General features: G+C 45.0%; 1 protein-coding gene across 1 annotated transcript in view; it reads right to left on the bottom strand.

Moving 5' to 3' along the window:
• The window catches only part of LOC126259258 (proton-coupled amino acid transporter-like protein CG1139), a 77032-nt gene that overhangs the window by 29626 nt on the left and 24013 nt on the right, over positions 1-23393 (bottom strand). The window contains exon 2 of the mRNA XM_049955893.1: positions 20432-20538. Within this exon, the coding sequence (XP_049811850.1) occupies positions 20432-20494 (63 nt within the window). The 5' untranslated portion in view covers positions 20495-20538. The remainder of the gene's footprint in view (positions 1-20431; positions 20539-23393) is intronic.

Here is a 23393-nt window from a genome sequence, read left to right as displayed (position 1 = left end):
AAGACACAGTATTAAATGGTTCGTTTACATTATTAACACTGAGCGAGGTGGCGTAGTAGTTGGCTCTGAGCACTATGGGACTTAACTTCTGAGGTCATCAGTCCCCTAGAACTTAGAGCTATTTAAACCTTACTCACCTAAGGACATCACACACATCCACGCCCGACGCAGGATTCGAACCTGCGACCGCAGCGGTCGGGCGGTTCCAGACTGTAGCGGCTAGAACAGCTCGACCACTCAGGCCGGCGGCGTAGTAGTGAGACACTGGAATCGCATTAGAGTGGACGGTAGCTCAAATTCTCGTCCCGTCAACAAGATTTAGGTTTTCCGTGATTTTACAAGTTACTTAAGGCGAAAGCCGAGGCTAAACTTTACAAGTGGCCAACCACATGCTGCGCTTGTTCGCGGTACAGATGTTGGAAATGTGTGTTTGTGTCAATACGGGAGCAGCCAAAGGACAGCAGTTATCTAAATACGTCTCTATGCTACTAACATACGAATTAATCGCATTTTGTGGAATACCCTTGCTCCACATTCTACTTTTTCCGTATATTGACGTCTCTGTCATTCAGATACACTATGTGATCAAAAGTATCCGGACACCTGGCTCAAAATGACTTACAAGCTCGTGGTACCTTCCATCGGTAATGCTGGAATTCAATATGGTATTGTCCCACCCTTAGCCTTGATGACAGCTTCCACTCTCGCAGGCATACGTTCAATCAGGTGCTGGAAGGTTTCTTTTGGAATGACAGCCCATTGTACACGGAGTGCTGCACTGAGGAGAGGTATCGATGTCGGTCGGTGAGGCCTGGCACGAAGTCGGCGTTCCGAAACATCCCAAAGGTGTTCTGTAGGATTCAGGTCAGGACTCTGTGCAGGTCAGTCCATTACAGGGATGTTATTGTCGTGCAACCACTCCGCGCCACAGGCCATGTATTATGAACAATTGCTCGATCGTGTTGAAAAATGCAATCGCCATCCCCGAATTGCTCTTCAACAGTGGGAAGCAAGAAGGTGCTTAAAACATCAATGTAGACCTTTGCTGTGATAGTGCCACGCAAAACAACAAGGGGTGCAAGCCCCCTACATAAAAAACGCGACCACACCACAACACCATCGCTTCCGAATTTTGCTGTTGGCACTACACACGCTGGCAGATGGCGTTCACCGGGAATTCGCCATACCCACACCCTGCCATCGGATCAGCACATTGTGTACCGTGATTTGTCACTCCACACAACGTTTTTCCACTGTTCAGTCGTCCAATGCTCCTTACACCAAACGAGGGGTCGTATGGCATTTACCGGCGTGATGTGTGGCTTATGAGCAGCCGCTCGACCATGAAATTCAAGTTTTGTCACCTCCCGCCTAACTGTCATAGTACTTGCAGTGGATCCTGATGCAGTTTGGAATTTCTGTGTGATGGTCTGGATAGATCTCTGCCTATTACACATTACGACCCTCTTCAACTGTCGGCAGTCTCCGTCAGTCAACAGACGAGGTCGGCCTGTACGGTTTTGTGCTAGACATGTCCCTTCACGTTTCCACTTCACTATCACATCGGAAAGTAGACCTATGGATGTTTCGGAGTGTGGAAATCTCGCGTGCAGACGTATGACACAAGTGACATCCAATCACCTGACCACGTTCGAAGTCCGTCAGTTCCGCGGAGCCCCCCATTCTGCTCTCTCACGATGTCTAATGACTACAGAGGTCGCTGAGATGGAGTACCTGGCGTAGGTGGCAGCACAATGCACCTATTATGAAAAACGTAATTTTTGGGGGTGTCCGGATACTTTTGCTCACATAGTGTATATATAAACGTATGTATAGGCCACTTGCGCCTTCTACATTGAAATGCCGTTAGTGATTTCGTATGAAATAAGACTCTTGATTACGGTTACAAAATTATACGAATTACTGGCGGTATATGGTTGACCCTTTCTAGATTTTCTACTTTTGCCGCGTACAGGCGTTTCATGTATTGACATACTAGCTAAGTACTTGGTGTTACCCAGCTATGTATGTATTCCAATCTTCTATTAGTCCATTTCCTCCTTCCTCATCCCTCTGTCCATCTCCTCCCTTCCCTCCCTCTCAGTCTGTCTCTTCCTCCCCCTTTCTCCGCCCACCATCTCCTCTCCTAAATCTGGAATATGATTAATAATTTCGTCTCGTAGGCGGAATCTTCGTTGTCATGACAGGCTGATCTGTAGCGTATCCAGAGCTCTACGCTAGTTTAGTATTGATAGTTCCATTTACCTCCATTTTGCGCTCAAGGTCCAGCGGTATACCGGGTGATCAAAAAGTCAATATAAATTTGAAAACAGAATAAATCACGGAATAATGTAGATAGAGAGGTACAAATTGACACACATGCTTGGAATGACATGGGATTTTATTAGAACAAAAAAATACAAAAGTTCAAAAAATGTCCGACAGATGCCGCTTCATCTGGTCAGAATAGCAATAATTAGCATAACAAAGTAAGACAAAGCAAAGATGATGTTCTTTACAGGAAATGCTCAATATGTCCACCATCATTCCTCAACAATAGCTGTAGTCGAGGAATAATGTTGTGAACAGCACTGTAAAGCATGTCCGGAGTTATGGTGAGGCATTGGCGTCGGATGTTGTCTTTCAGCGTCCCTAGAGATGTCGGTCGATCACGATACACTTGCGACTTCAGGTAACCCCAAAGCCAATAATCGCACGGACTGAGGTCTGTGGACCTGGGAGGCCAAGCCTGACGAAAGTGGCGGTTGAGCAGACGATCATCACCAAACGACGCGCGTCTAGCAATATGGTTTTTTTTGTGTTCTAATTATACCCCATGGCATTCCAAAAAATGGTTCAAATGGCTCTGAGCACTATGGGACTTAACATCTCAGGTCATCAGTCACCTAGAACTTAGAACTACCTAAACCTAACTAACCGAAGGACATCAGACACATCCAAGCCCGAGGCAGGATTCGAACCTGCGACCGTAGCGGTCGCGTGGTTCCAAACTCAACCATTCGGCCACACTGGCCGGCTGTCATTCCAAGCATGTGTGTCAATTTTTACCTCTCTATCTACATTATTCCGTGGTTTATTAAGTTTTCAAATTTATACTGATTTTTTGATCACCCGGTATATACCAACAACGGAAACGCCAAGATGCGCAAAACCAGAGAAAGAAAACACAGTGGTAAATTATTTATTACGTGTTTATCTGCCCTTGCATGCGAAGTGTTTTCCCCCGAAAATTCAGTTTGATCGCACACTGTAACCTTATAGAACCTAGTTGTTGTTACGTACAATAAGTAATATTTATCTTGTGATCGAAACAAAGAGAGCTCTACATCATTGGCTTAACATCTCAGCTGTTTTGCCTCACGACAGGCGTCAACATCACTTTCTGTAACTTGAAGGAGGAACGAAGGATAAAGGAAAGGAAAGAAAAAGGATTACCGATATCAGCTGCATCATAACCTCGTGCGCCATCAGCGGCGACAAGTGAAGATCTGTGCCGGGTCAGTATTCGAACCCGGTACCTCCGGCTTACTAGGCAGCTGCGTTAACCACAGCATCATCCGGACACAGAGTTTATCGCAACTACGCAGAGTATCTCGGCCGGCCAATGTTCCCACCTAGCAGTATCTATCTGTAGTCCGTGTCCATTTCCCCCATGCTCACTACTTAGTGATTCCCACAGGAGGTCGGACGTAATTGTGCGTCCGCACTGAATGTGGTGGATCCGTTGCCCATCGAGGCGAATCAATTATACGAGGCTGAATGCATGGTGTCTGTTTTTTCAGACACGTCCGAAAGAATAGACACCATTCATATAGTATACTTTGAGGTTAGAGATCGGATAATCCTCGTTAGGCTTTACCAATGCCAAGATGTTTATTTTCGAAAGGTAGCGGTGATTTTCTTCCCCCATCCGTCCTAAATTCAAGATTTTAGTCCTTCACTAATGATTTCATCATCGACAGGACGTGGAAGACTAGTTTTACTTCTTCACAGTTTTAAGAGAACTTGCAACATCTGATTTAGGCAGCAAGTGGGATGTAGCATGCAGGTCCTGTTAATCGAATAAGAGGTCAACATTAGGAGTCAAACTTCAACTTGTGCGTAGTGGCTTACTAGATGAACGTGTAAAAAACTGTTAAAAGTTATCCATAATTCAGATAACGGTGATGAAGAAAAGAATTAGAGTTTATATTCTCACCGGCGACGGGGTCATTAGAGACTGAACACTAGGCTGGAAAATTGAGGAATCGGTTGCAGCCACCCTAAACGAAACATTCCTGCATCCGGTTAAAGTGATCTGAAAAACCAATATTTATTATTTCTCAAGTCAACATCCCTCTGTCTCAACACAAACTAATCGTATAAGAATTAATGATGTTTCGTTAGAAAGGTTTTATTAACTGGGTTCTGACATTTTTATCTATTTTAGACTACTTATTAAGTGGATAATTTGTACACAGCATTGTCACATGTAATAACAATGACCACTGCGGTAGTCAATTATCGTAAAAGTACACTTTCGGTTGGTTAGTTGATTTCGGAGGAGTGGACCAAACAGCGAGGTTAGGGAAGTATTGGGAAAGAACTCGGCGGTGCCCTTTCACAGGAATCATACCGGTATTTGCCTGAAGCGATTCAGCGAAATCACGGGAAGCCTAAATCAGGATAGTCCTCCCAATTGTTAACCACTGCGGCACTTCGCTCGATAAGGTCACTTTTCTAAACAAATACACTTTCCAAACGGCAAACATATTCGTCAGTGTCGCCTTGATTTGTGATTCACCTATTGCCACTACGGCCTGACGCGCTTGCTGTAATTGTAAATATTTGTCGAATTAAAATTATAGATTATACGGTCAGTCATCTCTGTCCGTCGTATAAGCCGGGCAAACATTCCGCACACAAACACACATTTTTTGTCACAGAGAAATGTATAAACAAGGCCGCATCATAAATTCATGATTATTATTTCACGTCATTCGGTTCATTTTTAAAGATGTTTCCTCTTCATAGTCACAACTACTCTTATCTCAACGGCTGCACGTACTCCAAATATTGTCATTACATAAAACTATTGTATGGTGCATAACTTCGTAGCCGTTTTCCATTATTTTAATAAATTCTTCACTATTTACAACACTCTGCTACTGCTGGGGTATTTTTCGGTCCCGCGACTGTAGAAATTACGCTGTTTTGGGGCGAAGAACTCGTCAAGCCACGTTCGGATCGCGTTTTCATCCGGAAAGGAAGTTCCTTGTAGGTTTTTTGATAGAGAGCGGAAAAGGTGTAGATCTGAGGGCACAAGATGAGGTGGATAACGTGGGTGCGGAATGATTTCCCAACTCAATTCCTGTATAGTGTTTTTCGTCAGTCTAGCTGAATGTGGGCGTGCGTTACCGTGGAGCAGCGTCACTTCACGCAGTCTTCCCGGTGGTTGTTCTTGGACAGCGTCTGCAAGACGTCTGTTCTTGACAATAAATGTCAGCAGTGTTGGTAACATCTCAGGGAAACAATTCTTAGGACAACACAACGTCGCTGTTCCATCAGATGCATAACATTATCTTCTGCATTATCTTCTGTGGATGCGCACAGGTCTTTGTACAGGAAATTGATGCTTTGTTTGGGCTCAGCCATGGCTTTCTTTTCCTTATGTTAGCATGGAAAACTGAAATGAAGTCCCATGCTTCTTGACAGAGCGTAGAGGAACGATGCGGGAGACCCGCACCGTCTTGTTAGGCAAGGTCCTAATGGCGGTGGTTTGCCCTTGCCTTCCTCCGACTGTAATGAGGATGACTGATGATGATGACGACGACGACGACGACACTCAGTCATCTCGGGGCGGGTGAAAATCCCTTACCCCGCCGGGAATCGAACCAGGAACCTCCGGCCGGTGTAGCCGATGGGTTCTAGGCGCTTCAGTCTGGAACCGCGCGACCACTACGGTCGAAGGTTCGAATCCTGCCTCAGGCATGGATGTGTGTGATGTCCTTAGGTTAGTTAGGTTTAAGTAGTTCTAAGTTCTAGGAGACTGGTAACCTCAGAAGTTAACTCCCATAGTGCTCAGAGCCATTTGAACCATTTTTGAAAGCGGGACCCCGTGCCCGGGAACTGTGAACGCTACCGCGAGACCACGAGCTGCAGACTTGTGTTAGCATAAAGACGCCATTTCTCGTCACCAGTAACGACACAGAATAGGAATGGTCGGTGTTGTGACGAGCCAAGAGATGACGAGCAATCAGAGATTTACACATGACCACCCCGTGATATTTGTAATTTTGGCTTAGGGCATGCGGTACCCATACACACATTTTTTGAACCTTTCCCAATGCATGCAAATGTCGTACGGTAGTGGAATGATCACATTTCATCACATTTGCCAGTTCTCGAGTACACTTACGTGGATCATTGTTTAACCGACCTTCATCAAACGCCTAAGGTCTTCCTGAACGCGGAGAGTAGCTAATGTCCCATGCACTGTCCAGTGGCATTATTCCTACACATGGCAGAGATCTATCTGGCTGCCTCCGCTGCTGTCACCCTTCTGTTAACCTCAAACAGAAGAATGTGTCGAAAATGCTCCAATTTCTCCACATGGCATTCCATTTTCTAGCGTCCACAACGCCACTTACTATCTCCAAACGACAAAATGATAATATGTAAACTCAAACAGCAACAGTGAACTACAAATAAAAAATGAAATCGATAAATAAATCCATAGAAATCGGAATACCAACAAGGAAAATAAAAACGCTACGAATTTATGCACCAACCTAATATAAAAGTGCTCAAGTTTCGCACACGTCCCCTGGTAAAGCCTAAATCATAAGGATCCCGTTAAGCATACGGTCTCTTCGCCTTTGTGTGACCAGACGGAGCATGACACCCACCTAGAATGAACGTCTCTTCCACTATATCAACATTCGGTCCAGTTTCATTAGAGGTGTGAGTCAGCGTTATTTGGCGACCTCAGGCCGGGGAAGCGTGTCATGTGTGACGCACTCGCGTGTGAGTCTCGGAGGCGTGCGCTGCAGCACGGGCAGCCTCCGTTGGCCGTTCACCGGCGCCGACTTTCACCGTTGAGAGCGAGCGGACCTCGCGCCGGACGTTGCACGCCGCACGCCAACGGCGTAACGAGTGAGTAAGTTACGCACGCGCAGTGGCCGTCACGGCAGTTCCGCTAGCCGCCGCTGCACGCGCTCGCCCTTGGCGGTCAGACGCTCGCGACTGCACCTGCTAACTTCCGAGAGTCCTCGACCACGGACACGCGAGCGATGTTGAGCTTCCAGACTGACTCAGTGCATCTTCGTGCACCCTACTCTCTGTTATACTACCACTATGCTCGTTAAGAAAACGACGCACTACGAACTAACTGTCCAAATGGGTCGGTAATCGGTAGATATGATGAACAAACAAAACAAATGATAACAATTTCAGAAAAATTTGATGATTTATTCAAAAGAAAGAGCTTCCCAGATCGAGCAAGTCAGTAATGTGTTGGTCCACCTCTGGCCATTGTGCAAGCAGTTGTTCGGCTTGGCACTGATAAAGTTGTTGGATGTCTTGAGGGAAATCGTGTCAGATTCTGTACAACAGGCGCGCTAGATCGTCAAAATCCCGAGGTGGTAGGACGGCCCTGATTATCATACTCCATACTTTCCCAATTGGACGGCGACGTTGCTTGTCAAGGTAGCGTTTGGCATGTACGAAGACAAGCAGTAGAAACTCTCGCTGTGTGAGGGTGGGCATTATCTTGCTGGAATGTAAGCCCAGGATGGCTTGTTATCAAGGGCAACAAGACGGGGCGTTGAATATCGTTGTCGTACTAAGTACCGCCGAGTTGCCGCGGGTGATAACCAAAGGGATCCTGCTGGGAAAAGAAATGACATCCCAGACCATCACTCTTGAGTGTCGGGCCGTATGGCGGGTGACAGTCGGGTTGGTGTCCCACCGCTGTCCGATGCGTATCCAGGCTCGTTTTGGGCCTAGAATCTCATTGACTCGAGTCGAATTGTCTTCAGTGATGATCGCGTTTCGAATCGAGCCGTGAGGACCGGCGAAGAAGTGGACAGACACGCCCCAGACAATGGTGGGATATCAACCTGACTGTCACTCGCCATTCTATTTGAAAGATTCCAGAAGTTTTCAAAAAATGGTTCAAATTGCTCTGAGCACTATGGGACTCAATTTCTGAGGTCATCAGTCCCCTAGAACTTAGAGCTATTTAAACCTAACTAACCTAAGGACATCACACACATCCATGCCCGGGGCAGGATTCGAACCTGCGACCGTAGCGGTCGCGCAGTTCCAGGCTGTAGCGCCTAGAACTGCTCGGCCACCTGGGCCGACCCAGAAGTTTTCACTTGACTTACTGTCGCATACCCGTGAATTCTTTTTGTTGTGAGTATATCTTGAATTTATCCACATTTAAAGAGAGCAGCCATTCTTGACGCAAGTGGAAACAGTGGCAAGTCATTGTGCATTTCCTTACGGTCATGTAGCGACTAGAGTTTACTGTAGAAAACAGCATCGTCATTGCGAAATGTGGTTGTGCTGCGTAAACGCTGTCTGATAAATCACTTGTGAAAATTAACGGTCCTATTCGTTGGAACACATCTGATGTTGCTTTAGCTTCTGCTGAACAGTCCCCTTTCTGTATATCGTAATGGGTTTTATTAGTGAAACATCTTTCGAGCCGATCGCATACCGGTGAAGACATTGCGTAAGCTTGTGATTTGGGTGTTAGTCGCTAATAGCACATGCCGAAAATCTGTGAAGATAGAATCTACTTTTTCAGCTGCATCTACTTGTAACAACGTGCCGAGTGTAAACGGTTCCGAAAGAAAGTATGCCCCTTTGCGTGCAGTATTCTCTTCTATGAATTAAAATCTACGCCCAAGTTTTTCGATGAAAGTTGACTGCAGCACTATTTCCGTTGTACATTAAACCACTCCCTGTATTTTTGTTTACATACCAGAGCGACAATTTTTTAATGAGAATGCAGATTTAGTTTAATTTTTCCTAACATTTATCTTTTTAAAACTAAAATAGTTCATTTTACTTCTGCATTGTCAATATTTTATTTGTTGAAATAATCAGCAGTTAGTTACACAAAAGAAGTTTTATTCCCTTGCCAGTTTCTGGTAATGGTTTAACTATGCCATTCTTTGCTAACGTCAAAAGTATGAACATGTATGCAGCAAACTGCTGTGGTTATGTGGATAGCCACATCATTATGCTACACATGTCTACTTAAAAAATGGCTCTGAGCACTATGGGACTTAACATCTGTGGTCATCAGTCCCCTAGAACTTAGAACTACTTAAACCTAACTAACCTAAGGACATGACACACATCCATGCCCGAGCAGGATTCGAACGTGCGACCGTAGCAGTCGTGGACACTTCTACTTATTTTTTACACTCGCAAAGAAAGTGATAATTATAAACTTCTGACGAAGAGCACTAGGTGCCTGAAACCGGGAAAGGAATAAAATTTCTGATGTGCATCTGGTTGCTGATTATTCCGGCAAATAGAAATACAGTTGCCCAGGGTGGATAAAGTACTTGACATTTTGATTGAAACGTTTGATGGCTATTTTCAGTGCTTTGCGTTGCCTCCTGCTTAGTTTTCTGATCAAAACATCGAATTCTGACATCGATTTTGCATACACTGTTGTATTGTCCTTCAGTCACTGGAACAGTTCACGTATCAAATGGTTCAAATGGCTCTGAGCACTATGGGACTCAACTGCTGAGGTCATTAGTCCCCTAGAACTTAGAACTAGTTAAACCTAACTAACCTAAGGACATCACAAACATCCATGCCCGAGGCAGGATTCGAACCTGCGACCGTAGCGGTCTTGCGGTTCCAGACTGCAGCGCCTTTAACCGCACGGCCACTTCGGCCGGCTAGTTCACGTATCGCCCACAAACATGTCGCGTCGTTATGACTAACTCAATCATCTGACGTCACCAGCACACAGCCTGATACACATGACAGACTGATATAATGAGAGATAGGCTACTTCTGCGCTTATTACTGATTTGTGTTGTCGGTAATATGATTGAGCTGCAAATAAACACGTGGCTCTGCTGAAATAATTAGCGTCGGAAAAGTGGAGAATCGGCTGTTATAGACGTGAGAGGTGAACGTCAGCTATGGATGTGTGAGAGAGCCAATCCATGCAGTAAAGTGATCACCTTCAAGATGATCGATGTTGGTACTGGTGTCCAAGGCAATGTTTTAGCGATATCTTGCCGTGTCGCAGGCCTCGTATGAAAATATTAATCACTACGATATAACAAAAGATCGTCGCCAGGAAAGGCGTAAGTCAGAAAGTCAGGCTCACAGGAGAAGATATTCTTCTCGTACGAGGCAAGTTCTCTGCTGTATCGAAACTGTGGAAGCAGCTTTATTTAGTGAAAACAGCACTATCACCCGAGCCATTCTTTTGGATGAACACAATTCGACTGCTTCATCGTAGATGTCTGAAAACACTGTACTAGAAGGTTTACTTATTTTACATTGACCTCGTTCACACGAGTTTGATTCGTCTGTTGTCCTTTCCTGAGTAAACTCTTATACCTAACATAAACTTCATATCTGCACTTCATATTTTACAAAAGGTTCCCGTTTAAGGTATACTGTATTATATTACTTAGCATACCAATATGAGAGGCTGAAAATTTCAAAGATTATACTTATTCTAAAATTGTTCTGCTCACGAAGATTTTGGTTCAGATTCTATCCTTTCTCCAGTAAGCAATCACTAAAGTTTTAGTTTTAGTGTTCTGAATACCGCATTGCTTACACAGACGACTCAAGTGGTGATGTTGCGTCATATTGTTCTAGCACATTGTTCTAGTGATATTAATCAGCATGGCGTAACTCGAACGACAGTGTGGAACATTCTTGACGACAGCTGCCACTACCCCTAACACTTACAATGCATGGAGGCCGAATTACCTACGAACATGCCTCCTCGGCGACTGCATTGTCGCTGGTTCGTCTCGCACAGGCCAGCACGACCCCATCCTGTTGACAGACGACGCTACCTTTAGGACAGGTGGTAGCATCAGCTTTCACAATACCCCCTGTGGGCTATAGCAAATCCCCATGGTCTGGTGGCAGTGAACCATCTGCGCCGATTAATCCTCAATTTCCAGAATGAGATTTTCACTCTGCAGCGGAGTGTGCGCTGATATGAAACTTCCTGGCAGATTAAAACTGTGTGCCCGACCGAGACTCGAACTCGGGACCTTTGCCTTTCGCGGGCAAGTGCTCTACCATCTGAGCTACCGAAGCACGACTCACGGCCGGTACTCACAGCTTTACTTCTGCCAGTATCTTGTCTCCTACCTTCCAAACTTTACAGAAGCTCTCCTGCGAACCTTGCAGAACTAGCACTCCTGAAAGAAAGGATATTGCGGAGACATAGCTTAGCCACAGCCTGGGGGATGTTTCCAGAATGAGATTTTCACTCTGAAGCGGAGTGTGCGCTCATTTGAAACTTCCTGGCAGATTAAAACTGTGTGCCCGACCGAGATTCGAACTCGGCACCTTTGCCTTTCGCGGGCAAGTGCTCAACCATCTGAGCTACCGAAGCACGACTCACGGCCGGTACTCACAGCTTTGCTTCTGCTATGGCTAAGCCATGTCTCCGCAATATCCTTTCTTTCAGGAGTGCTAGTTCTGCATGGTTCGCAGGAGAGCTTCTGTAAAGTTTGGAAGGTAGGAGACAAGATACTGGCAGAAGTAAAGCTGTGAGTACCGGCCGTGAGTCGTGCTTCGGTAGCTCAGATGGTAGAGCACTTGCCCGCGAAAGGCAAAGGTCCCGAGTTCGAGTCTCGGTCGGGCACACAGTTTTAATCTGCCAGGAAGTTTCAATCCTCAATTTGTTTAGCACACTGAACTCGCATTCGGGAGGACGACGGTTCAAACTCGCGTCGAGCCATCCTGATTTAGGTTTTCCCTAGTTCCCCTAAATCGATTCAGGCCAATGCCGGGATGGTTCCTTTGAAAGAGCACGGCCGACTTCAAATCTCTTAAATGGCTCTGAGCACTATGGGGCTTTACTACTTTGGTCATCAGTCCCCTAGAACTTAGAACTACTTAAACCTAACTTACCTAAGGACATCACACACATCCATGCCCGAGGCAGGATTCGAACCTGCGACCGCAGCGGTCGCGCGGTTCCAGACTGTAGCGCCTAGAACCGCTTGGCCATTCCGGCCGGCACGGCCGACTTCCTTCCCCATCCTTCCCTAACCCGACGGGACCGATCACTTCGCTGTTTGGTCCCCTACCCCAAATCAACCCACCAACCTCGGTTTGTGGCCGAGGATTATTGGCGGCTACGAGGGCTAAGCCGAAAGTTTTTAGCATTCCGTAAACCGTAAGACGGAAGAGAATGGGGTTGTTTTCATTCGAAAGAGCGATGTTTTTCGACCTTGGGACCTGCGCGTGCAGCCCCTGGCTAGCGGTGATCCCCCCACAGAGCGGTAAGAAATCACAGGCAGTGCCGAGTCAGAGATGATGCAGGATGGAGCTGTCGCGCCGCGACTTTCGCGCCATGATTTTTTACGATTATTAAAAAGGGTTTAAGTGCCGAAGAATGCCATTCTTCTTTGCTGCGTGTTTTTGGTGAAGCTTCCCCTTCTAGGGCAACAGTTGAAAATTGGTTTCGCGAGTTTTCGAGGGGTCGGCAGTCAATTGAAGATGAACCTCGTCCCAGTCTGCCAGCAACAGCTGTGACTCCTGAAAACATTGATGCTGTGAGGAAAATGATCAAAGAAGATCCACATCTTACATTTTGCGACATTGAAGGGACCCTAAATATTGGATCAACAGCAGCACAGACCATCGTTCATAGTCACTTAGGCCTTACTAAGAGATGTGCCCGTTGGGTGCCACATTCCCTGACAGAAACCCAAAGGAGGCGAGAGTGGACTGGTGTGATTTCATGCTCGAAAAATTCAATGGAGGGAAGTCCCAAGACACCTACAATATCGTCACAGGTGATGAAACGTGGGTCTACCATTATGACTTTGAAACGAAGAGACAGTCATCTGTGTGGTGCTATCCAGGGGAGGAACCACCTACAAAAGTTCGACGAAGTCTGAGCTCTGGAAAAAAGATGGTAGCAACTTTTTTCACAAATATTGGGCATCTCACCTCTGTGACCTTGAACACACGTCGTACAGTCAATGCTGACTGGTACGTGAACGATTGTCTTCCAAAAGTCATCGCCACATGGAAATCACAGCATCCAAAGTCCAAGAGTGGGCACCTTCTGCTGCATCACGACAATGCATCTGCGCGCAGGGCTGCCAGAACGATGGACTCTCTGGAGAAGAAAAAAGTGCGAGTGTTACCCCAGCCCCCCTATTCACCTGACCTGGCCCCCTGTGGCTTCTTTATGTTCCCTAAGACTAAGGAAAAAATTCGAGGGCAGCAGTTTTCATCAGATGAAGAGGCCTTTGCAGCGTACGAGAGTGCACTAAATGACATCCCAAAAGAAGCTTGGAGTGACACATTTTCTAAGTGGTTTCAGAGAATGGAAAAAATGTATACATGCTAATGGAGAGTATTTTGAAAAGCTGTAAACGTTTTTTTGCAAATGAATTTATTTTTCACACATTCTGCTAAAAACTTTCGGCATAGCCCTCGTATCTCATGGGACCAGTCATCCTTCCACAACGCCTCACAGACGAGGCATTTATGCACTTTCCAGGGTGACACTGCCTCCCCTGCTGGAAAGCGTGCTTTTGGTTGTACGAAGGGTGACGTGGCTACCGCATGGCGCTCCAGAAATGGTTCACATGGCTCGAAGCACTATGGGACTTAACATCTGAGGTCATCAGTCCCCTAGACTTAGAACTACTTAAACCTAACTAACCTAAGGACATCACACGCATCCATGCCCGAGGCAGGATTCGAAACTGCGACCGTAGCAGCAGCGCGGTTCCAGACTGAAGCGCCTAGAACCGCTCGGCCACAGCGGCCTGCTATGGTGCTCCAGCTTACTGCTCGCTTGAATGTGAAACTAAAACAATAGTACAGAAAGAACATTCCCAGTTCCCTGATGTTTCCTCTAATGTGCTTTCAGTTATTGAAATCTAAACTGTCAAAGATTTTTTATTACCACCTTCAAATGAATGTACAGGATGACAATTATAAAACTGTAAAAAAAAAAACCATAAATTAGTTACACACAACGGCGCGCACACACTTTATCCAACATGTAAACGTCACTACAGATATTCGGATTTAGGTTGTGACATGTTCGATAAACCTGCCATCATTGGCGATGATGTGGCGCAGACGAATAGCGAAATTCTGAGATCGATGCTGTCGATGACCTTCTCAATGGCTGTTTCCAGCTCAGCAGTGGTTTTGGAATATTGCTGTACATATTTTCTATAATATAGCCGCACAAAAAGGAGTCACATGTGTCCAGATCCGGAGAATATGGTAGTCAATAGAGGCCCATGTCAGTGGGCTCTGGGTACTCCAGAGCCAGAATGCGGTCCCCAAAGTGCTCCACCAGGACATCAAACACTCTCCTGCTTCGATGGGGTCGAGCTCCGTCTTGCATGAACCACATCTTGTCGAAATCAGGATCATTTTGGATAAAGGGGATGAAATCATCTTCTTAAATCTTCCCGTACCATTCGGCAGTCACCGTGCCAACAAGGAATATCGCACCGATTACTCTGTGACTGGACATTGCACACCACAGAGTCACCCGTTGAGGGTGAAGAGACTTCTCGATCTCGAAATACGGATTGTCAGTCCCCCAAATGCGCCAGTTTTGCTTACTGACGGACCCATCCAAATGAAAGTGGGCTTTGTCGCTAAAACAAGCCATATTCACATCAAAATCCTGTATGTCAATTCTGTGGATAATAGTGCTGGCGAAACAAACCCGCTGTTCCACGGCCCTGCGACTTAATGATCGATGGGTTTGGATTTTGTATGGGAATAGATGCAAGTCTTTAACAACAGTTTGTCGCATTGTCTCCCGGTTGATTCCCATGTGTTGTGCAGTTTGTCTGATAGATTTCCTGCGGCTGGTTTGAAACACAGCGCGTGTCTTGTCGATGTTTTCAGGCGTTTTCACCCTTTTTGGGTGACCGACATTGCCAATACTTTCATCACGAACACTATCCCTCCTCTCAAACTTGCGAATCAAATTCTCGATTGTTAGCACACTTGGATCTGTTGTCTTCAGCTTGAACTCGATCGCAAACTTCCTTTAAGCCGCAGTTGGGCTGTTACTGGTCGCATAGTAGGCTTCACAGGCGCTATACGGTCAGGCATGCCGCTGTACCGTGACGCCGGCCGTTGTTGGCCGAGCGGTTCTGGCGCTACAGTCTGGAACCGCGCGACCGCTACGGTCGCAGGTTCGAATCCTGCCTCGGGCATGGATGTGTGTGTTGTCCTTAGGTTAGTTAGGTTTAAGTAGTTCTAAGTTCTAGGGGACTTATGACCACAGCATTTGAGTCCCATAGTGCTCAGAGCCATTTTTTTGTACCGTGACATTTTCACGTGCAATTGGTCGACGATAACAAGGCACGTGCACATGCGCGTACTAATTCCCATCGCGTCCTGCGGCCAGCTGTGCAGTTTGAACGTCGTTACGCAAACCGTTCAGGAGTTATGACGATTTTACTTTGTATAGTTCAATAATTTTCACCCTGTATCTCCCTTGGAACGAATTTTCAACCATGTGCCCATATGACCTGTTTTGCTCCTTATCCTCTCAACGGTTGTTTCCCGCTGTTCGGCCCGAATTAGCAAATTATCCAGTGTATATGTTGTTGGACTTAGGTGTTTCTTTTAAGGATTACTGTGAGCAACAGTGGCAACACATTTGTTTGTTTGTTGTTCGGATCGTTTCCTGCTGTTTGTCCCCAATTAGCAAAATTACCCCGTATTCGCATTGTTTCTCGTAAGGGTTATTTTGAGCAAGGACGGCAACAATTTGTTTGTTTGTCGTTGGGTATTTTGTGAGAGCCATGAAAAGTTCCTTTCGAAACGAACAGTTAATGGAGATTAGTAATTTATTTTATACTTTTAGATATTTTTATAGGAGAGTTGAAAATATAAATGTAGGCTTGGAAAATTCCTCTCAGAGAATCTAAGAAACAACTCACATCAGCGGCCTATTTTTCTTTTTAATGGCGGTGCGTTTGCATTGGCTATTTCCAAAGAGACAGCTTCAATGGAGTCATGTTTTCTGGTCCAGCATGAGGAAACAAGAAAACACTATCGGTCGGCATCAGGACAGCTGATTTCCTCCTTGAATCTGATACTTCATATTGCCCACCTCCGGGAAAGTCTTAGTGATCAGTCAAAAGTATGGCTCGCGATTACAGATGACTTAAACTGCATTGTCTGATATGATAATTACACAATATGTATGGAAAGATAAATACCGATATCTGTGACGTATGAAATAAGGGCGGTAAAAGGTACTGACAGGGTCCAGAAACCTTTAACAACGAAGCATGTTTTGCAGGGACCCATTTCTGTACCAAAACATTAACTCCCACCTTGAACTGCATTCCTACAATCTTTTAGTTGCATTCATAAACAGCAGAACATCAACAAATAGAATATAGACTATTGTGGAGTAAGTTTGACCGCCTGTTACAGCTAGTTGTTGAGCGAGAAAACACTTGCTTTAAGGCACTGGATTCAGCTAACAGGTACAAATTATGGATGCTGAACAAGGGAGTGGACGCAGCTGGTAGAGCAGGACAATAGCATCTATCTACTAAAAACTAAACGTCCCATAAGGGAAACACTTTGATGGTCTTTGAACATTCACTGCAGTTAATAAAGATGCCTCACAAAGGAACAATAAACAGGTTACGCTTCCTAAGAATTAAGTTAATAAAGTTGCTAACGCCTTTATAGCTAACAGCCTCTACAAAACACACACAGAGAGAGAGAGAGAACGCCCCCCCCCCCTTACACACAGACACACATGCACCCACGCATACAACCAGACAGTTGATCTAAAAATTTAATTGTATTTAGTACATTACTTGTTAAATGCGTTATTCTAAAGACGGTAAGTAGATTTCCTGAATGACAATGGACATATTACGCGTTTATAGGTCACAGCGGTAAGAAGCTCACACAGGTTTCGATTTCAGTAGTCTCGATTTCAGTATCTGACAATCGGCAGCCGAAGGAACGTAATTAAGGTTATATGACAGTTGAACTGCTATGTTTTGGCCAGCTGGCTTTTCGAGTACGTTGTACTACACTGTGCTAATGTGCCAAAAGAAAAAAGACGATGGCGTAGGAGAAGGATTGAAACTTGTTCTCCGCAGTAGCGTATTGTCACGACAGGTGGGCTAAACGCACGTGCGAGGCTCTGTCATTAAGAACTGTGCTTCCATACGTTGAATGCCAATGGTCTTAGTGACGTCTGTTTACCAAAACAAACCGCCGCCGTATCGGCAGAACCTCTGTGCCTGACGTGACTATGTGAACAATGAGGTGGGAAGGTTCGCACTCTGCTTCCACGTTGTCGGTCTGTCACATTGTGACGTGTAACGTTTCTCGTGATTCAAATTTAAACGGAAACTTCGCTCAAAGAATGCTGCATTTAAAGATGAATCGAACAGCTGCAGGCTCCTTCCCGGATACGAACAAGAAAGTGCTGCATCTTCCTTGTATAACTCTAAGGTGCTACATTTTCAGGACATATCTCTGTGCACTAGAAACTAGGGGATGAATTGTTTTGTTCTTATTCAGAGATCATGAGGAGAGGGAACCCCTACAACCAGACAAAGTTCAAAAGATACAATGAAATAGTGTATGCTTGCAGCTGATCTTAAACGCAAATGGCGGGTGATAACCCACCTGCACGTGGAAACGAAATCCGAGCGTTGCTCCCACCTCCAGCGGCAGAACCAAATGATATTTAAATGTTCTGATTCTGTCACTAACGACGGCCCAGTGTTCAGTACAAATTTGTCGAAAGTAAGAAACATTCAGCTTGGACAGATAGGACTGACGGAGTACATCGAAAAAGTTCGAAGAAAGGCAGCACGTTTTGTATTATCGCGAAATATGGGAGAGAGTGTCACAGAAATGATACAGGATTTGGGCTGGAAATCGTTAAAAGAAAGGTGTCTTTCGTTGCGACGGAATCTTCTCACGACATTCCAATCACCAACTTTCTCCTCCGAATGCGATAATATTTTGTTGACACCGACCTACATAGGGAGGAACGATCACCACGATAAAATAAGGGAAATCAGAGCTCGTACGGAAAGATATACGTGTTCATTCTTTCCGCTCGTATACGAGATTGGAATAATAGAGAATTGTAAAGGTGGTTCGATGAACCCTCTGCCAGGCACTTAAATGTGATTTGCAGAGTATCCATGTAGATGTAGACAGCCTTTGCCGTTAATCACATCACAACGAATTTCTTCAAACATACCCAGCCTGCTGAGCAACAAGTCTTCAATTTATTGCAATTCACTCTGCTGACGCACTCATAGAAGTTTCGATGGCGATATTTTGCTATTGAGGTTAGTCTGCCTTGACCGTTCCACGTGTGTGGTAATAGGAGGAGGAGGAGATTAGTGTTTTAACGTCCCGTCGACAACGAGGTCATTAGAGACGGAGCGCGCAAGCTCGGGTGAAGGAAGGATGGGGAAGGAAATCGGCCGTGCCCTTTCAAAGGAACCATCCCGGCATTTGCCTGAAGCGATTTAGGGAAATCACGGAAAACCTAAATCAGGATGGCCGGAGGCGGGATTGAACCGTCGTCCTCCCGAATGCGAGTCCAGTGTGCTAACCACTGCGCCACCTCGCTCGGTGTGTGTGGTAATAGTTGTTGTAGTAGTGAGACACCTAATATGTGTTCTGTTTAAATTGCGGGGGACAGATCTGATTTTTGTATACGGCCCCATGAACAGTAATGGACTCCTACGCTGTAAGGCTACATTCAGAGACAGAATACAGCCGAATGTCAAAACTTTATTCGTGAAACGAGATCCGTAACTTGAAAAATGATGGATCGAGTTAGACCAGTAACTCTTTGTACACCAAACTAAGAAGAAACCATTCTTCGGGATTGGAAAACTGGAAATTTGTGGTAAGGTCTTATGGGACCAAACTACTGAGGTCATAAGTCCCTAAGCCTACACACTACTTAAACTAACTTACGCTATGGACAACACACACACCCATGCCCGAGGGACGAATCAAACCTCCTACGTCTTCGGGATTCACAGTAACACGTAATACTTCTTATAATAACTGTATGGACGGCACTTCACGCGCAGTTCATGTATCCGTATCGTAACGAATTTGAGCAACGTTTTACAGCTGCCGGTCACCGTTGAATCCGTTAAAACTTCCTGACAGATTAAAACTGTGTGCCACACCGGAACCTGAATCCGTAACCTTTGCCTTTCGCAGCCAAGTGCTCTACCAGCTGAGCTCTCCAGGGACGACTCACTACCCGTCCTCACAGCTGTACTTCCGCCCGCAAAAGGCAAAGGTCTCGGGTTCGAGTCCCGGTCCGGCGCGCCGTTTTAATTCGCGAGGGAGTTTCATATCAGCGCAAACTCCGCTGTAGAGTGGAAAATTTCACTTTTTCAATATTTAGTCTGTGTTTTTAGTCTTCTTCATAGACGAGGCAACTGTTGGATGCGATTTAACAGACAATATTGAAAACTAACATTTCTTAAGCGGATGAAGATCTCATGGTACGTTTCAGGATAGAGACCAGCAGCAACTCGATGTTGAATTGCATCTGGCTGCCTCGTAGAGACACATGCTCTTCCAGCACGTTTTAGAGTGACTGTATACGATGACTTTATTCTGAACTTTGTCCTAGAGTTAATGCGAGATGATGAGAGAAAGCAAGTCGTCTATGCACGATGGGGTACCGTCTCACTTCAGTCACATTTCTTGGAGATGCATTGGATGGTATCTGCTGTGACAAATAGGTAGGTGAAAGACGACCAGTTCCAAGGCCTGCACGTTCTCCTTGACCTCAGTCCATAATTGACATTCACAGGCCAGGAAAAAAAATTGCCTTTTTTCTAATTGGCAGAAGACCTTGCTAATGCAGAGACGCTACATCAATGCAAAAACCATTCGCTATTGTTCGCAGGTATTTGAAAGTGTGCTACCGTCCACGATCTGACGAGTTCGTGTGTGTGTGTGTGTGTGTGTGTGTGTGTGTGTGTGTGTGTGTGTGTAGAGACAAGGTAACGTTTGTTACGAATTTCTGACTTGGAAACTTTCTAAAACGTTGTTTTATTAAATATAAAAAAACGAAGGATTTTCTGACTTGCGTTGGTGTTGAGTGTGTGGGGCAACCACCTTAAAGTTTTGCGCTCTGTTCAGTCACAACATGTCGAGTACTCACCAAGGCATCGGCGGCATCGGTGTGCGACGGATGCTCCGAGAAGGCTGGGTTGTCGTGGCTCATGTTGTGGTGGCCGCTGCCGAGAAGTGCCGCTTCTGGTATCTTTTCTGAAACACGAGACATCACGCTTCAGTTCCACCTGTCCCTGCCGACGCAAAGATCGCGAGTTATGGTTACCCGAATACGCAGGCACATGATGGCAGCTGAATTATTCCACACATAAATATCATAAAATTTGTGCTAAATTTTCTTTCTTCTCAGTTATACGCTATTTAATAATTTTAGAATTTTTAGAAGCACATAATGTAGAATATTGGTCTGTCGATAATATTATGGCCACTGAAAAAGTCATTTCATACACTACAGAGTTCCTTAACTCCTTGGAATTGTCAGAATCTCTATTTTTTACTTACCTACTCACCGCCGCTCATCATAAAAAAACTACTTATATGCTAGTGCAGCAGCAGGTAACAGCTAGAGATTTTATAAATAAAAGCGAATACGAGATGGAAATCCGCTACTAATTTATTGCTCCCGAATAGCACCAAGGATACCGCTGGTCTTACTGTCCACATCTGGATGATCGATCACCGCATTTAATGATTAACCGCCAAGGACATTTGATTCGGGCACTCTGCCGCACATTTCACACTGACTAAGAACGCCACATTATCCTGAAAACAAGGCATAAGGTAGTTTCAGACACATCTGTGGGTAACTGCTGTGTGGTCTGTCAAGGGGCTCACCGTACCCTCAAAGGGAACGCTGATACTAGATATTTCCACGCGTGGTCCGATACATCCAACGTATATCCCAGTTGTTACACCATGGTTCCCTTCGTGGAGCAAGGTATTTGCATCCGCAAGATTCCACTTTTGCCTCGTGGTAAATGACAGGCAAGCTTCCTCTTACCACTATTGCTATTGAAATTTCGAGAGCGTACTTTTCGGGAAGAGTCGGTCAACATATCACTTCCTCCCATGCGTGTCTCTCGAAATGACGACAACGAAAAAAGTCGAGAAAATAGAGCTAAGACAAAGGCTTACCGACAGTCGTTATTCCCGTGCGCCATTCGTTAATGAAAAACGGAGGATCAGTTATTGGTACCAGAGTACCCTCTGCCTCACACCGTCAGGTGGCTTGCGGCCTTTTGAGGTATATGTTGATGTAGAAAGTAACACTGTTTTTGTGTTCGAGTCACTGTGGGAGAAGGAAGGAAGGTTAGTGTTAAACGTCCCGTCGACGATGACGCCATTAGAGACGAATCACAAGGTCGGTATGGGGATTTCCTTATCAAAGGAACCATACCGGCGTTTGCTATAAGAGATTTACGGAGATAATCGAAAACCTAAATCCGTTGTTGTGGTATGACTCGCTGTCGTCCTGAATGAGAGTCATCTGTTTTACCACTGCACCGCCAGGCTCGGCGGTGTGGAAGGATATCAGATTTAGCCGTGCCATTGGCAAGCTGTCTGGTGATCAAAAGCCGTACGTCACAGCCTCTTCTTCGTCTATCACTCAAACACTGATAATATGCAGTCGATTCCACCACTAAGATTCGAACCGATAGATTCTGGTTCGAGCATCGTTTTCTCTCGGGTGAAGTCTCCCGTGGCAGTCTGTAATAACGGAAAGCGAAAACAGTTCGATTTTATTCAACTGAATGGTGATGTTAGATCCTAGTTGACAGTAAGAAAGTGTCTTCAATGCGAATCCAAGTAACTCTTTTATTTTCTCGTATCTGTTTTCACTAAACTGTAACGTGACCTATCACTTCGCCTTAACGGCTGAACACAGCTATCAAATTTGGTCGACTCTCAAGCGGCTGTAGTGGACATCTACCAGTGATCTGAAAATCACTGATTTTTGTCTGTGTGCTGCTATTATAGTCGTTTAAAGGTAATTTGTGAGCTAGAGTTTACGTACAACAGTCACGCTGATAAACTGTATTGATACTCTAGAGAATGTTTATACAGTGAAACGGGAAACAGGTAAACACTTTCGTTCAGTAGGAGAAAGTTGCTGTTCCAAGTTGCCTAGGGATACACAGAGAAGTGTGTCGAAGTGAAAAGACCGCAGCTTGGCGAAAGATCTGAACACAGCGGGTGCTGTTGCGGGTCGACTAACGGCAGCTTACATTGTAGACGAAGCACCAGCTTGTACCTAATGACAGAGGAGTACTTTGTATGAAATACGATCATCAGCATTTACGTTCCTCAGTTAATAGTGTACTCATTTCTCCTCCTCATTTCTTTTGCCATTCATTTATTCGTCTCTAAACCTGCACTCTAAACGTTGCATTTCAGATTTCTCCAAAGTCTTCTTAGCTATCAGAGGGAACAGCAATACCACTTTACCCTCGTCCCCACAGATTCTTTTGACTGTCTTCATTGTTTCACCAACAAACCGATTAAATAATGGTGGTCTGAATGGGATCCTTAAAAAAAAGAAACTGTTGATAATCTGCGCTTATGTTGACATTCCCATTTTGTATTTTCATCTGGTTTAGTTTGTTATTCTGAAAACGTTAATTCGCTTTGTACTGCGGAAATTAGTCTCCGTTCATATACCTCCACGAACGCTATAGATTGCACAGTTGTTTGTTGATTTTATTTTATTTTTTTCTGTCATGACTGCTCAGTAGGTTTTTATGTAGTTTTAACATTCCTAGAATCTAACAGATAGTCTGCGTCAACTGCAGAAATAGCCTTTCTATTCTGTTGTTTGTCGTAATAAAGCACAGACAGGAATTCATGTTTTCACATTATTGTTACTATAACGCAAGATAGAACTAGATTGCTCTATCTAGAAATGAGCTCATTTTTAGAACCAGTAAAGTTTCTCGTTTAATCCTTTTTTATGCGTTTTATTTCTCTACAGAAAAGTAGCAGGCTTTCTCAAGATTCGACGGATTGTATAGTTTGGTTCTCTTTAATCAAACTTCAACGAAATGAGAGTGGGA

Source organism: Schistocerca nitens, chromosome 5 (genome assembly GCF_023898315.1).
Source record: "Schistocerca nitens isolate TAMUIC-IGC-003100 chromosome 5, iqSchNite1.1, whole genome shotgun sequence".
NCBI lineage: Eukaryota > Metazoa > Arthropoda > Insecta > Orthoptera > Acrididae > Schistocerca > Schistocerca nitens.
The sequence above is the reverse complement of the archived record's forward strand: the minus strand, read 5'-3'. Positions and strand labels throughout refer to the sequence as shown.